General features: G+C 40.3%; 1 protein-coding gene across 1 annotated transcript in view; it reads right to left on the reverse strand.

Annotated features, from left to right (window-relative positions):
- TUT7 (terminal uridylyl transferase 7) overlaps positions 1 to 14,092 on the reverse strand; it is a 57,662-nt gene that overhangs the window by 22,629 nt on the left and 20,941 nt on the right. The window contains exons 12-17 of the mRNA XM_081103645.1: positions 11,057 to 11,237; positions 8,323 to 9,374; positions 7,251 to 7,401; positions 4,696 to 4,782; positions 3,778 to 3,878; positions 2,064 to 2,121 (exon numbers count right to left, since the gene is read on the reverse strand). Coding sequence (XP_080959771.1) covers positions 2,064 to 2,121; positions 3,778 to 3,878; positions 4,696 to 4,782; positions 7,251 to 7,401; positions 8,323 to 9,374; positions 11,057 to 11,237 — 1,630 coding nt within the window. The remainder of the gene's footprint in view (positions 1 to 2,063; positions 2,122 to 3,777; positions 3,879 to 4,695; positions 4,783 to 7,250; positions 7,402 to 8,322; positions 9,375 to 11,056; positions 11,238 to 14,092) is intronic.

A 14,092-nucleotide genomic window follows, 5' to 3' on the forward strand; every position in this document is an offset into this window, starting at 1 on the left:
CCAGGACTTCTTGGGGGATGTCAGACCTACCTACGGGGCCTACGGGGATTGGGCCGAAACCGGCAGTCTGACATCCCCCAAGGGATGCAGCAGTGTGCGAAACAGCAGTTGGCTGGGGAGGAGCCTGAGCTGGGGCTGGGCAATGTTCCCGCTCATCCCAGCCCCGCTGCACCTGACAATGGCTCGGTGGTATTGCCACGGAGGTGGGAGAGGCATCTGCCGCCACCAGCCATGAGCCCGGCTTCTGGCTAAGCGATGCTCCCGCTGTGGGAGCACACTGACCACCAGGGGGGAGCTCCTGAGTTGAACGTATGCCCACCTGGCGGTCAGTGCACGTCATAGCAACCGGTCATAACGGTGGCTTAGGCTTTTATTTATAGATATCAATATGGATGTATACTTAACTTTATTGTTATTCCCACTTTATAGGTGAGTAACTGAGTGCTAATAATGAGGTTGAGTGACTTTCTGAGATCACATAGCCAGCAAGTGGGGGAGCCAAGATTTAAAACCAAGAGAGTTTGATTCCAGATGCCCCCTGCCAATTACTCTGCTATACTGCCTCTAAAGTAGACAGCCTTTTCTCCACCTACTTCCCATTCTAGAACTTGACACTGTTAACCTTAATGACACTTATAAGCCCATCCTCTAGGACTTATTCACAGCACATCCTGGTTTTATTCCAATGGCTCCTTTTTCAGTGTCCTTCCTTAATTTCTACACACAGAAATTAAAGTGCAGTCCTCAATTTCTCTCAAACAACAATTCCCTTGGCCTCTTTACTTTTCTCTTTCTTGGCTTCTCTACTTCTCTCTCTTTAAGGCTTTCAATGCAAAACTTCTATTTTGTTCTATAATCCTGATTGACAATTCCATATTTTTAGTTTCTTACTAGAGTGCTACCTCTTGGAGATTACACCTTCATGGCAAACTAAATACCTCCACACTGGTGTTCTCTGCAAATATTCCCATTTCCCAAGTACCCAGACATCAGCCCGAACCCTTACTTATTTCCTACTTGTAGATACCAAATCTAAGAAATTTTCCTTTGGAATCTCTGATCTTCTTTTCCTTTTCAGACCACTTGGACCTGGATAAGGTCTTTCTGCTCTGTCCTTGGGTTATACTCTCCAACAGAGACTATGCTAGTTACCAAAAACCTCAAGTTATGCTTTTATTGGGTTCCTCCTCTCCTGAAGAAACTTCAGTGGGTTCTTAATATCTACAGACTTTACCTTATCTCCTAATAGTTCCCACTTGAAACTCCTCTCTAAATGTGTCAATCTTCTCACTGTTCTCCAAAATATACTATACTCCATTCTAAGGAAAGACTTCTCTTCCTATTCTTTTCAAATCATATTCATCATCATTTGAGATCAGAACAAACCCATCTTTTCCACTAATCTCCCTTATGCAACAATTTCCCACTCTCTCCTCAGAAGTTATTTAATACTTATTAATATTAATAAGACACCAATTCTGCAAACATAATATACATAAGCCATGATGCTGTTTTATTGGCATTAAATTCTAACTATGCAAAATACTAATAAAAAGATGAAAATAGCCTTAACTGGTTTGGCTCAGTGGATAGAGCATAGATAGGCCTGCGGACTAAAGGGTCCCAGGTTTGATCCTGGTCAAGGGCACATACCCAGGTTGTAGGCTCGATCCCCAGTAGGGGGCGTGCAGGAGGCAGCCAATCAATGATTCTCTCTCATCACTAATGTTTCTATCTTTCTCTTCCTCTCCCTTCCTCTCTGAATAATAATTAAAAAAAAAAAAAAAAAAAAGGGCCAGTCTTTAAAAAAAGACAATAATATTTTTAGGACTCTCTTCTTCTCCCTCTCTGACCGCGCCCTCTTCCTTTAGGTGTGTTTCTTTCTTTACTTTTCCTAAACTCCAACGGCCATTCTTTTGCCTCTGTAGCTTATTTCCTGAGCCCATGCAGCCCAGCTAGCTCACTTCCTCCATGGCTCATTTCTACCTCTTATTTTCTAAATAAACTTTTGCTTGTAAATCAATAAATCTATATCTATATGTAGAAAAAATTTACAGAGATACCTGAATGTTTTTTGAGGACTCTGGCCAATTCTTCAATAGTTCTTATACAGTCCAACCCCTGTAACAAAAATGACATAAAGTACTGAACCAAAAATGCAAGATAGGTTTCTAATTTAGTTATAGTTTTTAGTACCTTCAGAATGAAATTAATTTCACCTCATTTTTCCCCCCTTTTAGGTGAGCATTAATTAGTATCCATAGCAAATATCCTAAAAATAACCCCCTCCCCCCAAATACAACCTACTTAACTAATTGCTTTTGGAGGCTCAACAGAGGCTGAAATTGGAGCCTCCAAAAAAGTCTCTGAACCAGTGAGGACCTCCATTTTTCCCTCTGGGTAATTATGTCACCAAGAAGTACCCTATGTGCCAGCATAAATAAGAGGGAACTTCTATGCCCTAATTCATTCTGGGTAGCCCTTCATTATTGTTTCATTAAGAGCTGAATGACTGCTGTGGAGAGTGATTAAGCTCACATTATTTTTCCATAGGACTAGACAAAAATATAATGTACAAAATGAAAGTCATACGGCAAATATGAATATTTCTAAAAGATCATACTTAAAAATATTTCGGCTGGCCCTGACTGGTTTGGCTCAGTGGATAGAGTGTCGGCCTGCAGACTGAAGGGTCCCAGGTTCGATTCTGGTCAAGGGCGCCAAAAAAAAAAAAATTTTCGGCTGACCCTTTCCAACATAGGTCTTTTTGAAGGTTATATATGTCCCACAATACACTGAAATTTTATTTTAGAAATGCCTTCAAAACTAGTTTATAAATCATGTAAAAATTCCATCTTGATGATGTACATTAAGGTCATTCTAGGTATCAATCCCAATATTACTTATCTACCTTATTCAGCAAAGTTGGGCCTGATAACTTTGCTATTTTCCCAAATCAGATACATCCTCAAAAGACAGACTTGAAACTAAGAGAAGGCATAAAAAGATCTTGGGCAACAGCAGCATCACTCATGTTGATATATAGTATCTGCACTGTTGCTAAAAAATCTTTTTAAGAGTAGGGATTTGGTACTAATCAGATTTTACACCTTTTCACAGTATTTTTATTTCATCTTCACCAGAGCTGGCAAACCTTTTGTTTTGTGGATCTTATGGTCTGTTGCAACTACTCAGTTCTGCAGTTAGAGTGAAAGTGGCAGTAGAGTATACATAACTGAAGGGGTGTGGCTATGTTCTAATGAAACTGTATTTACAAAATAGGCAGTGGGCAGAATTTAGCCCGTGGACCGCAGTGTTTGCTGACTCCTGACATACATGATCCAGGCTGATATGCGTAACAATCTCCTGAAGCAAAAGGACCAGAATTACCATTTCCATTTTGTAGATTATCAACCAAACACCACATGTATAGGGACTGATAAAACCAAGTTTGTTTTGAATCCAGGTCACTGGACTACAAGTTCCGTACTCTTATCATTATACCACATTACTGCCTGCCAATCTAAGCCTAGCTGCTATGCCAATGGGACACTGGAGATGCGGGCTTGGCTTTCTAGAATTCCCAGAGGTTGTTTTCAAATTCACTTTGTACTCCAAGTTGAAAGTATAAGACTTTCTAACCCTTACATCCACTCTAAACTTCTTACTATATTTGGCCAGACTGTGCCCTGATAAATTTGGAGAACACCAAGCTAGACTGTCAAAGTTATCAAATCACACTGCCATAGCAAATGGAAGTGTATGTGGTCACTGTACCTCAGCAGTTTCAAGTCCATTAATTGTCATACAGACGTCAAGATCACTCTGTTTGAACCCAAATCCATTTTTGGAAGAGCCAAACAAGCTCAATTTAGTTCCTGTTAGGGATATATGAAAAGTAATCATTAATTACCTGATTACATTTACTTTTTGGATCAAAAGGTCCCTCTCACAAATCAAAATATCCAGTTAACTATCTTGTATTAATCACCTAATTATGTCCTTATTAATCAGTCATTTATTATATTTTTCTCTCTAACTTTACCTTAAATAAATACAAGTTGTACATAGCAAAAAAGATTACCAAGTACCACTTTATTCTTAAATGTAAGGATATTGCCTGGTCAGCGTGGCTCAGTCATTGAGTGTTGACCTATAAACCAGAAGGTCATGGTTCAATTCCCAGTTAGGGCACATACCCAGGTTGCAGGCTCGATCCCCAGTGTGGGGTATGCAGGAGGCAGCGATCAAGGATTCTCTCTCATCACTGATGTTTCTATCTCTCTCTCCCTCTCCCTTCCCCCCTGAAATCAATAAAATAAAATAAAAAATAAAAAATGTAAGGACATTTTGAGGAAAATGTGGATCTCCTAAACATATTTAATACTGTAAGCTTACTACTTTCTAAATAAATTGACTTTTTAGAGGTGTGAACTTTGACTCTAAACATAGTCCTCAATGAAATTCACTTCGTGGCATCTGCTAAGAGAAATCCTACATGACAGCTGTCTTCTCTGTTGGGAAGCTAGGACTGAGCCGACCAATGGCCACCCTAGGCATGCCACACACTGAAGCCCTGTCCCCTTCACTGCAAGATTATGTTCTCTTTCTCAAAATTTACGTGACTGTAACACATGGATGCTTTCTGAAGGAAGGTCACCCTACCCTTCTTTTCTTAAAGGTAAAGTTAGTTACCTGGAAACTCCTGTCTTATGAAACTTTCTAGGTTTTGCCGAATATGTTCACGAGCTTGATCTTCTAAAATAGTTGGAGAAAAATCCTCTGTTTTAAATAAAGAGAAACATCAGAAACAAAGATGTTCACATTCTCTGAAAACTATATTTTTAATAAAATGAAACCTAACAGGCTTACAGAAAAAACACACCCTAAGTTTTGTGTCTTCTCAGTAGAAAGCATGTAAAATAAAGAAGATGCCTTTAAAAAAAGATCTATCACCAAGAACTGCTTCTGAAATGGAAACTAATCTGAGAAGTACTGCCTTTCAGAGACCCAGGGTTCTCCAAAGGGCAGCCTTCAGGAAACTCTTCCAGAGGGTGCACACAAAAGTTTGTGAGCATGTGCATATATACACTGAGTGGCCAGATTATTATGACCACCTGACGTTTGTAGGCAAATTAGCTATAATTTCGCGCTGAAGTTGCTAGAGGGCCAGACCATTATAAATAGGGAAGCAGGTTGTTTACCATGACAGAAGTGATTTTTTCCTGAGGATATGTGTAAACAACGCGATTTAACAGCCTTTGAACGTGGGATGGATACACACATACACACACACACACTCTGGGTGGCCAGATTATTATGACCACCTGAGATTTGTAAGCAAATTAGCCGTACACTGCATTGTATGGAAGATGGAAGCCAAAGGCCTGTTCGAACACCTTTGCTGTCTGCAGTTACCAAGATAAAACATCTCCAATTCGCACAAGGGTTGGACATTCGAGCATTGAAAAAAAGTCATGTGGTTCGATGAATCACGTTTCCAGTTGCAACATGCAGATGGCAGAGTGAGAATTTGGTGGAAACAGCATGAAAGCATGCACCCCACATGCATGAGTACAACCCTTCAAGCTGGTGGGGGCAGTGTTATGGTTTGGGCATGTTTTCCTGGCATGATTTGGGCCCTTTAATTCGTGTGGAAAAACATCTGAATAGCACAGCATACCTAAGTATCATTGCTGATCAAGTTCATCCTATCATGTTGATGGCGTATCCCAATGGAGATGGCTTCTTCCAACAAGACAATGCGCCATGCCATGGTGCTTATATTGTGCAGGAGAGGTTTCAAGAACATGAGGGAGACTTTAACTTGCTTAGGTGGCCCCCACAATCACCAGATCTCAATCCAATTGAGCATTTGTGGGACGGAGTTAAAAGAGCCATTAGGTAGCTGGTTCCACAACCATCAAATCTCACAGAACTGGACAGTGCTATTCATCAGGCATGGTGCCAGATTGCTCGCATCACCTTTCAACATCTCGTGGAGTCAATGCCAAGAAGAATCGCCGCAGTATTGAAGGCTAAAGGTGGCCCAACGAAGAACTGATGGGTGGTCATAATAATCTGGCCACTCAGTGTATATATATCCCATGCTCAAAGGCTGTTAAATAGCGTTGTTTACCCATATCTTCAGAAAAAAATCACTTCTACTGTTGTGGTAAACAACCTGCTTCCCTATTTATAATTGTCTGGCCCTCTAGCAACTTCAGCGCGAAATTATAGCTAATTTGCTTACAAACGTCAGGTGGTCATAATAATCTGGCCACTCAGTGTATATATTCAAGGAGGACCTACAATTTCCTTTCATAGGTTATAAACTCCAAAAAGGCTTAAAAAGTAAATCACTTGTTAAGAATGGTCATCTTTTAGCACACAGACACCTCAAGATGTAGCACCGTGATGCTTCCAGTTCTTCTCTAAGTAGCTGCATCCCTTTCCTTTAAAAGATTCTTCTTAGTATAAATTTAAACCTCTGCATACCAGTGCATCCCAAAACCAATGTTTCTTAAAGTGCTGTTATGTAGGCTATTAATTAGTGTTAACCAAAAGTATTCTATGCTCAATTTTGGAAATTGGGATTAAAGAGTTAAATAAATTCTTCACCATAACATTTATCAAAAGCCTTTATTATGCTACTGTGCCCTGTGTTCTCCGAGGGAACAGTAAGTAGAGTTATTCCCTATTTGACCCATAAAATATCTCTTATCACAAAACTAGAGGCCCAGTGCACAAATTTTTGCAGGGGGGGAGGGGGGTGGTGTCCCTTGGCCTGGTGATCAGGGTCAATAGGGGCCGATCGGGACAGGCCAGCCAGCTGGGGGAAGTGACTGTGTGAGGTTGGCTGTGGCAGCGCACTCACCACTTGGGGCAGCTCCTGCATTGAGCGTCTGCCCCCTAGTGGTCAGTGCACATCATAGGACGGTTGTCATCCAGCTGTAACAGTCACTTAGGCTTTTATATATACAGATACTATTAACTGTACCTAGAAACACATTTCAAGAAATTCCACTTGGGAAATAATAGTACTCTAATCTTAAGCCTTTAAAGATTCTCCTTCCTGTCTTTAGCAATTATTTATTATGTGTCCCAAATGGAACAGGATACGAACAACACTGGATACAATGGGGAACAGAACAGATTTAGTTCCTATAAAGAAGTTAGAAGGTTAGTGATTCAGGTGACTCTTGAGAAAACATCAATTTAACAAATCAAAAGAAATGTTAACAACTTACTATAACACTGGATACAAACTTGATCTAGGATACTTGTAAATTTGGGTGTCAATGGTGGCAAAGGTTCCAGCTGGATTCTTTTGAAGTCTTCAGGGCAGTCCTTCTTTAGATGACCCTCTCGTTTGCATAAATTGCACACTACTGTAGGAGACTGCAGGAGGAAGGCAAAACAAAACAAGACTTAAGATAAAACTTTATTTGCCAAATAAAGGGGCCGTAAATCTTTTTTTAAAAATATATTTTATTGATTTTTTACAAAGAGGGAGAGGGATAGAGAGTTAGAAACATCGGTGAGAGAGAAACATCGATCAGCTAAATCTTTTTTTTTTTTAAAGTACAGAGTCTACTCTTCACATTCCACAGGAATCCTCCTATATAATAAAAGCCTAATATGCTAAGTGTCTGGTTGTCTGGTCATCCATTCAACCAATCAAAGCATAATATGCTAATGATATGGTAAGGCCACTCAATTGCTCGCTATGACGTGCACTGACCACCAGGGGCAGACACTCTGGTAGGTTAGCTAGCTGCTGGGGTCCTGCCGATTGGGACTGGGTGAGACGGGCCAGAAATGTCCTGGAGCCCTCCTGCGGTCCTTCCCTGGCTGGCCAACCTCTTGGATCCCTTCCCGGCCCTGTGCACCTGTGGGGTCCATCAACCTGGCCTGCACCCTCTCACAATCCAGGACCCCTTGGGGAATGTTGGAGAGCCAGTTTCAGCCCTATCTCCCAGGCCAGGCTGAGGGACTCCACTGGTGCATGAATTCGTGCACCAGGCCTCTAGTGAAAATATAAAGTGCAGCCATTCCAAACTATCTCAGATGGGGACACCTGGATGGCATACTCAAGAGGAAAAGGCAGTTATTTTCACTACCAACAGCATTCCCTTTCTCCTGTGCAAATTCCCATGAGACTAAGGAGGAAAGTGGACCAGTACTGGAGTTGCAGACCAACTCATTAACCACTACCAAAATGGGGAGTGCCCTGTTCTAGTACATAAAATTGTAATCACATGCATTACAACTGTTTCAAGTCTCCCAGTTCTATGTCTAAGACTGGCACTGATTACCTACCTTGCCTTTGGTGAAGGTGAGCTTACTAAATTCATAGTAGTTAGATGGATCCATGGTTGAATTTTCTTCACATACATTTTCCTCCTTAAGACTGATTTTATTAAGTTCTGTTAGTAGAGCTCCATCCACATCTTTTCCACATTCTTTCGAGTCTTCATACTTAGACTCGCCTACCTCCTCATCCTCTTCAGATAGGGCATCCTCATCCCCTGATCCAGTGTAGGCATTGTCTAACCCATCTTCATTAGCACCATTGTCCTCATCTTCTTTTCGGGTAATGCCCTCCTCCTCCTCTTCATCAGAGTGAATGACTCCTGAGGTCTGACTCCGTCTTAAAAGGGCAAAGTGGCTTAGAGAGTCTTCTAGTTCATCAACATCTAAGCTTTCTTCATCAACATCGTCATTATCTAAAGTAGCAAATCCATCGCATTCTTTAGCTATAGAGCTTTGGAAGCCTTCTACATCCAAAGTGCAATCTGTCTCAGTATTTCCTGTGCTACCAGAGGTGAGAGGCTCTCCACGTTTGCTGCTGCTTAAATCTCGAGCATCAGCACTCAAAGGATGCTTGCCCTCCCTTCCAATTTTTTCTTTCTCAGTTTTACCTCCAGTTTCTCCATGGTGTACATTAACATCCTCATGATTATCACAACTAACTTCTACCTTGATACAACCTGTGTTTCCCAGGTGGACACTGATGTCTGTGCTTCCTGTTCCCTCTGTTGGTGGGCTTCCAAAGCTTTCAGCAGTCTCTTTAAGAGTAACTGGCTGTGCTGTGCAAGTATTTACAGCTGAACTGGGAGCACTGGGACCTTGAGCAACAACTGACTTTTCGAGTTTATCATTTTTTGCTTGTAAATCTGGAGCATGCTTTGCTACTTCTTTAGAATGTTCTGAACATGTAACAGTACTCAGAGGCTTCGGAAGGCTAGATTTTGTAATTTTGTGTGGGAGAGCAAAATATTTATATGTTGTTCTTAAACAATGAAGTATGTATTCAAACACAGGTTGACTATTTAGGGTTCTTGCCACATTCCTTTTAACAGAGTAGGGATCTGGAATGAAAAAGAAAAATCCATTGCATACATTTGTATTACATGTTTTAAAAATTAGCCTGCTCAGATAAAAATAGACAACAAATGAACAATTGTAAAATTCAGCATGTATCTTAACTATGCTTTTAAAAACGTGGAGATGGGGAGTAAGAAGATTAGAGTTTAAGAACAAAAAGAAATGTTTTCTTAAATATCTGCTCTATGAAGAGAACCCATTCTGTTCTGAACCAGTACCCCTTCCCTATTTTGTTCTATGACTGTGGGGATAAAAAAGATGTCCTGAATGTGGCTTTTGTGCCTGGGGAAGTGAGGGCTTTCCACCAGGTTCTGCTAAGTGCTCTGCCTCCCCACTCAGCCAGGCTGTGTGGTTTGTACAGCTTACCTCCACTCTTCTGCCCTGGGAAGCCCCATCACTGAACTGGCTGGGCTGAATTCAGGGGCGAGAGGGAGGCACCAGGAGGAGACACCACTTCTCTCAATCTTTTCTCCTCCCCTAGACTCCAGCAGGTTAGGTAATTGGCCAGAAGAGCTGAGCCAGAGAAACTGCAGGGGAGGGTTTAAAAAGGTGAGATCCCTATGACTGTACAAAGAATTTATGCAAAATGCAAAAAAAAAAACCCTCTTATGCAATATAAAGCTTGAAAAAAATCAAGCAAAAATAACAGAATTCCATTTAGGAGATTCTTTAAATTATTTAAAGGAGGAGAATTAAGATTTCTAGAGAGGTTTCAACCGCCTGACTTTGAAAAGCTGAGAAGAGATAGTCCATTTAATGAAGTCTATGGAGCACATCAGTGTGTCTTTTATTTTATTCATTTTTAATCCTCACCTGAGGATATGTTTTAGAGAGAGGGAGGGAGAAGGGGGAGGAGAGTAAAGGAGGGAGGTAAGGAAAGACAGATAGAGACAGAGAGATGGGGAGAGCAAGAGAAAGAGAGAGAGAGAGAGAGAAAACCATCAAGGTGAAAGAGAAACATCGATCGGTTGCTTCTGACCAGGGACTGAACCTGCGCCTAGGTATGTACCCTGACTGGGAATTGGACCTGCAACCTTTTGGTGTATGGGATGACACTCCAACCAACTGAGCCACCTGACCAGGGCCACATCAGTGTGTCTTTTAAACAATGTTTTCAATTAAATGAGTCTCACTAGAAAAAGTGTTTTCATTAATAAGTTCTAAATGTTACTGCAGATATTCCAAAAATAACTATCTTTTCTATGGTGGGGAATCTAGCAAAGAATGTTATTTTGCATGAGAAAAAGTATTATCCTCAACCTCAGTAAAACTAAACAACATCAACAATTCATGAAATGACTCAATTAAAAAATACGGAAATGAGGACATTAAAAGAAGAAAGGGGATTCATACATCACTGGGAGAAAACTTTTTAAGGGCTCAAGTTTTTAAGCAATTTACAAAGAAAACAAGGACTCAGCCAGCCATTATTTAGTTGCTTAAGTGATTAAGATGCGCTTATTGCTGCACTTAAGAAATACACTTCAAAACAAAAAGTTTGGTTACTTGTAATGACCACTGTAATGCATGCCAAGATCCTATCTACTTCACTTTTGGGGTCAGGCCTACCTTACATGTAGAAACTGAAAAGAGACTGAAATAAAAAGCATGCTGTTAGGTACCTTAAAAAATAAAAAAGGAATTAAAGATAAACATTTTGGGATACCTTCGATGGCAATGCGCTTTTTGGGCCAATCCTTTGATTCACGAGATATCATTTCTTTGACTCGGATACTTATCACTAAATCGGCCAAATTAAATTCTAAAGCATAGAATCGAAGCAATTCCACCCAGAGCTGCCCAACTGGCACTGAAGGCTGGTGTTTTAAATCAAATATTAATGATACCTATTAATTGCAAAGAGAAAACACAGGCATTTCAGATGTCAGCACAATTTGAAAAATTAGCATTCAAAAGCATGAAATTTTTTAAAATCTTAAAAACCTTAGCAAAGATGTGAATTTGACAACCATTTAGATAAATCGCATTCTAGTTTTCATTTTGCTTGTAGAAAAAGAGCATTCTTTCACTACACTGCTGGGATTAGAGTATTTTTAAACCTTGTCATCATCATAGGAATAGACAGGCAGTTGTATGTAATCAGACAGTACTCCTAGTTTTGAAGTTCTAATGACAGGTGGAGAGAACTGTGCATCTATTTCATTGAGCTCTCCCTGTTTCTGCTGCTGGAGGACACCTTTACAATGTTACACACAGAAATGGGCGGCAGCTAAAAGCATAGAGCAAAAGGAAATATGCTCCTCTCATTTGCTCTGAGAAGCTACTTAAGCTCACTGAATCTGCCAGTGATCTTAAATTAATCTGAAAGTCAAATAACTCTCTATGCCAGATATTACTGCTAGTTTTACATTCACAGACTCTTGACAAGTTGGAACACACTGTAATTAATTGGAAAGCACACAGGACTTAGAACAGGAAAAAAGCATGTGTCCAATACTAATTCTGCCACTTCATAGTTAACTGCTCTGTGACTTAGCTTCTTCCTTCTCATTTGGCAGTATAGCACAGTGGCTAAGAGAACTGGCTTTGGAATGAGACATGCTTAGGTTTGAAATCCCGTTCCACCATGTACTAGCTGTGTATGATCCTAGTCAAGGTATATAAGCTGTCTAAGCCTCAGTTTCCTCATGTGAACAATGGGGATCACAGTACCCACCTCATAGGGTTGTTGGGAGGATTGAGTGAGAGAGTGTCTGAAAAGAGCTTAGCACAGTGCCTGGCACACATGTTCAAAAAATGGTCGCTATCATTATCTGCAGAGTAGGGATGATACCACCTATAACACAGGATAGTTATGAGGATTAAGTCAGAAACAAGGGAAAGCAGACGTGGTTGCTCTCTGTATTTTTTCACTTAGATAAAATCTTTAAGTACAAGAAATCCATTTATCACTGAAACATAAAGTCACAACTGTAAGATGCTGTTAAGAAGTAATCTAGTTCAACTCCCGTATGTTACAAGAGAAGAAACTGAAGCCAGAGAGTTTATGTGACTTGTCAAAAGTCCCACTGCTTGTCAGCGGCAGAATGAGAACAGTCTCCCATCCCAGTACAGTGCTATTTCAATCACACCAAGCAATTTCGACAGTTTAGATATCCCTTTCAGAAGTGGCAGCATGATTACTCTCTCCAAATAGCATAAAAATGTAAAGACATAGTCTTTAATTGGACTTATAGTAATAGCTTTTCCTCCTAAGGTATAAATTTGTTCCTGATTGCATTTATTATATCAAGCTTCAAAACAAGTGGTAGAGTATTTTAATAACTACTACATCTCAACCACGCAGAATCTATTAATAAGACAAAGTCATCAGGTGGATTTACAAAGCAGACCTGGTTGAAAAAGGAAGTTGTCTAGGTCCCAAACTCTATACAGTTGAGGACACAAAGAAAACCCCCAGAAATTGAAAGCCTTATTAAACTTCACCTCTTCAACAATATGCCTTATTCAGCATTACTAAGGATTTTTAAGCATCTCATTGAAATGACTTGGTAATACTGTACTATAGAACTTAGAGACCTTTCATATATTTAGATAGTGTTACTTAAGCGATTTTTTTTGGTTATTGTCATTGTTTTTTTAAAGTAGAGAACACTTTCTTTTTTGGCACTGAGTTAAGCATTCTATAAATCAATGACCCTATGAGAGGGTACCAATATCATCCCCATTTATAGGTGAGGAAACTGGGGCCCACAGAAAGATTACGTCACTTGCTCAAGGACACACAAGCTAGGAAGTGGGAGAGCTGGGATACAAATACACATATTCTGGCTCCACAGGCTGTGCTCTTATCCACTACTGGAACCATAAATAGGACACAGATAAAAGTGTTGCTGTGCTGGTGACAGCAGAGGAAGACAGGTTCCCTCTCCCCTTCCCGCTCCAGGATTATAGAAAGCAAACTGGAGTATCTATGATTCACCACTACCTCCTCTTTGTAGGCTTGGACTAGAAGAGTGATATGACCTACTGGTGTAAAGCTGGGATTAAAATCCTGGTCTCAGAAGTAATTTGTGGATATTATTATCATGTCACCCCCAAGGGTTATAAGGTTGTGGGGTCTGCCCCAATTTGGGGCAAAATCCTATTCTTTTTTTTTTTTTAAAGTATATTTTTATTGATTTCAGAGAGGAAGGGAGAGGGAGAGATAGAAACATCAATGATGAGAGAGAACCATTGATCCGTTGCCTCCTGCATGCCCCTCACTGGGATCAAGCCCACAACCCAGGCATGTGCCCTTGACCGGAATCAAACCTGGGACCCTTCAGTCCACAGGCTGACACTCTATCCACTGAGCCAAACTGGCTAGGGATGAAATCCTATTCTTATTACTAGTATAGTTATATTGCTCAGATTTTTTTTTTTTTGAAATTCAAATGGCAATTCTTTCTTTGTGCATAAATTTCCCTGCCCACCCCTAACGGTACAGAAACAAGTTCATATAATTACTCGTTATTTTAATAATCTGAGGTTAACTTTTCATCTGTATAAATCTCATAATACCATCATCTAAGACCTAAGTACTTTGAGAATAGGTAGGGCTTTAGCTTTGAATTCTGAGTATCTTTCACAGGACCCTGCACACAGAACTACATCAGTAACTGTAAATCTAATATGAATTTTACTTTTTCTCATTACTCGTCTATTCAAAGGACTGCACAGACTAAGAGATGAAACATCA

This window comes from Myotis nattereri, assembly GCF_964212035.1.
Source record: "Myotis nattereri genome assembly, chromosome: 12".
Lineage (NCBI taxonomy): Eukaryota > Metazoa > Chordata > Mammalia > Chiroptera > Vespertilionidae > Myotis > Myotis nattereri.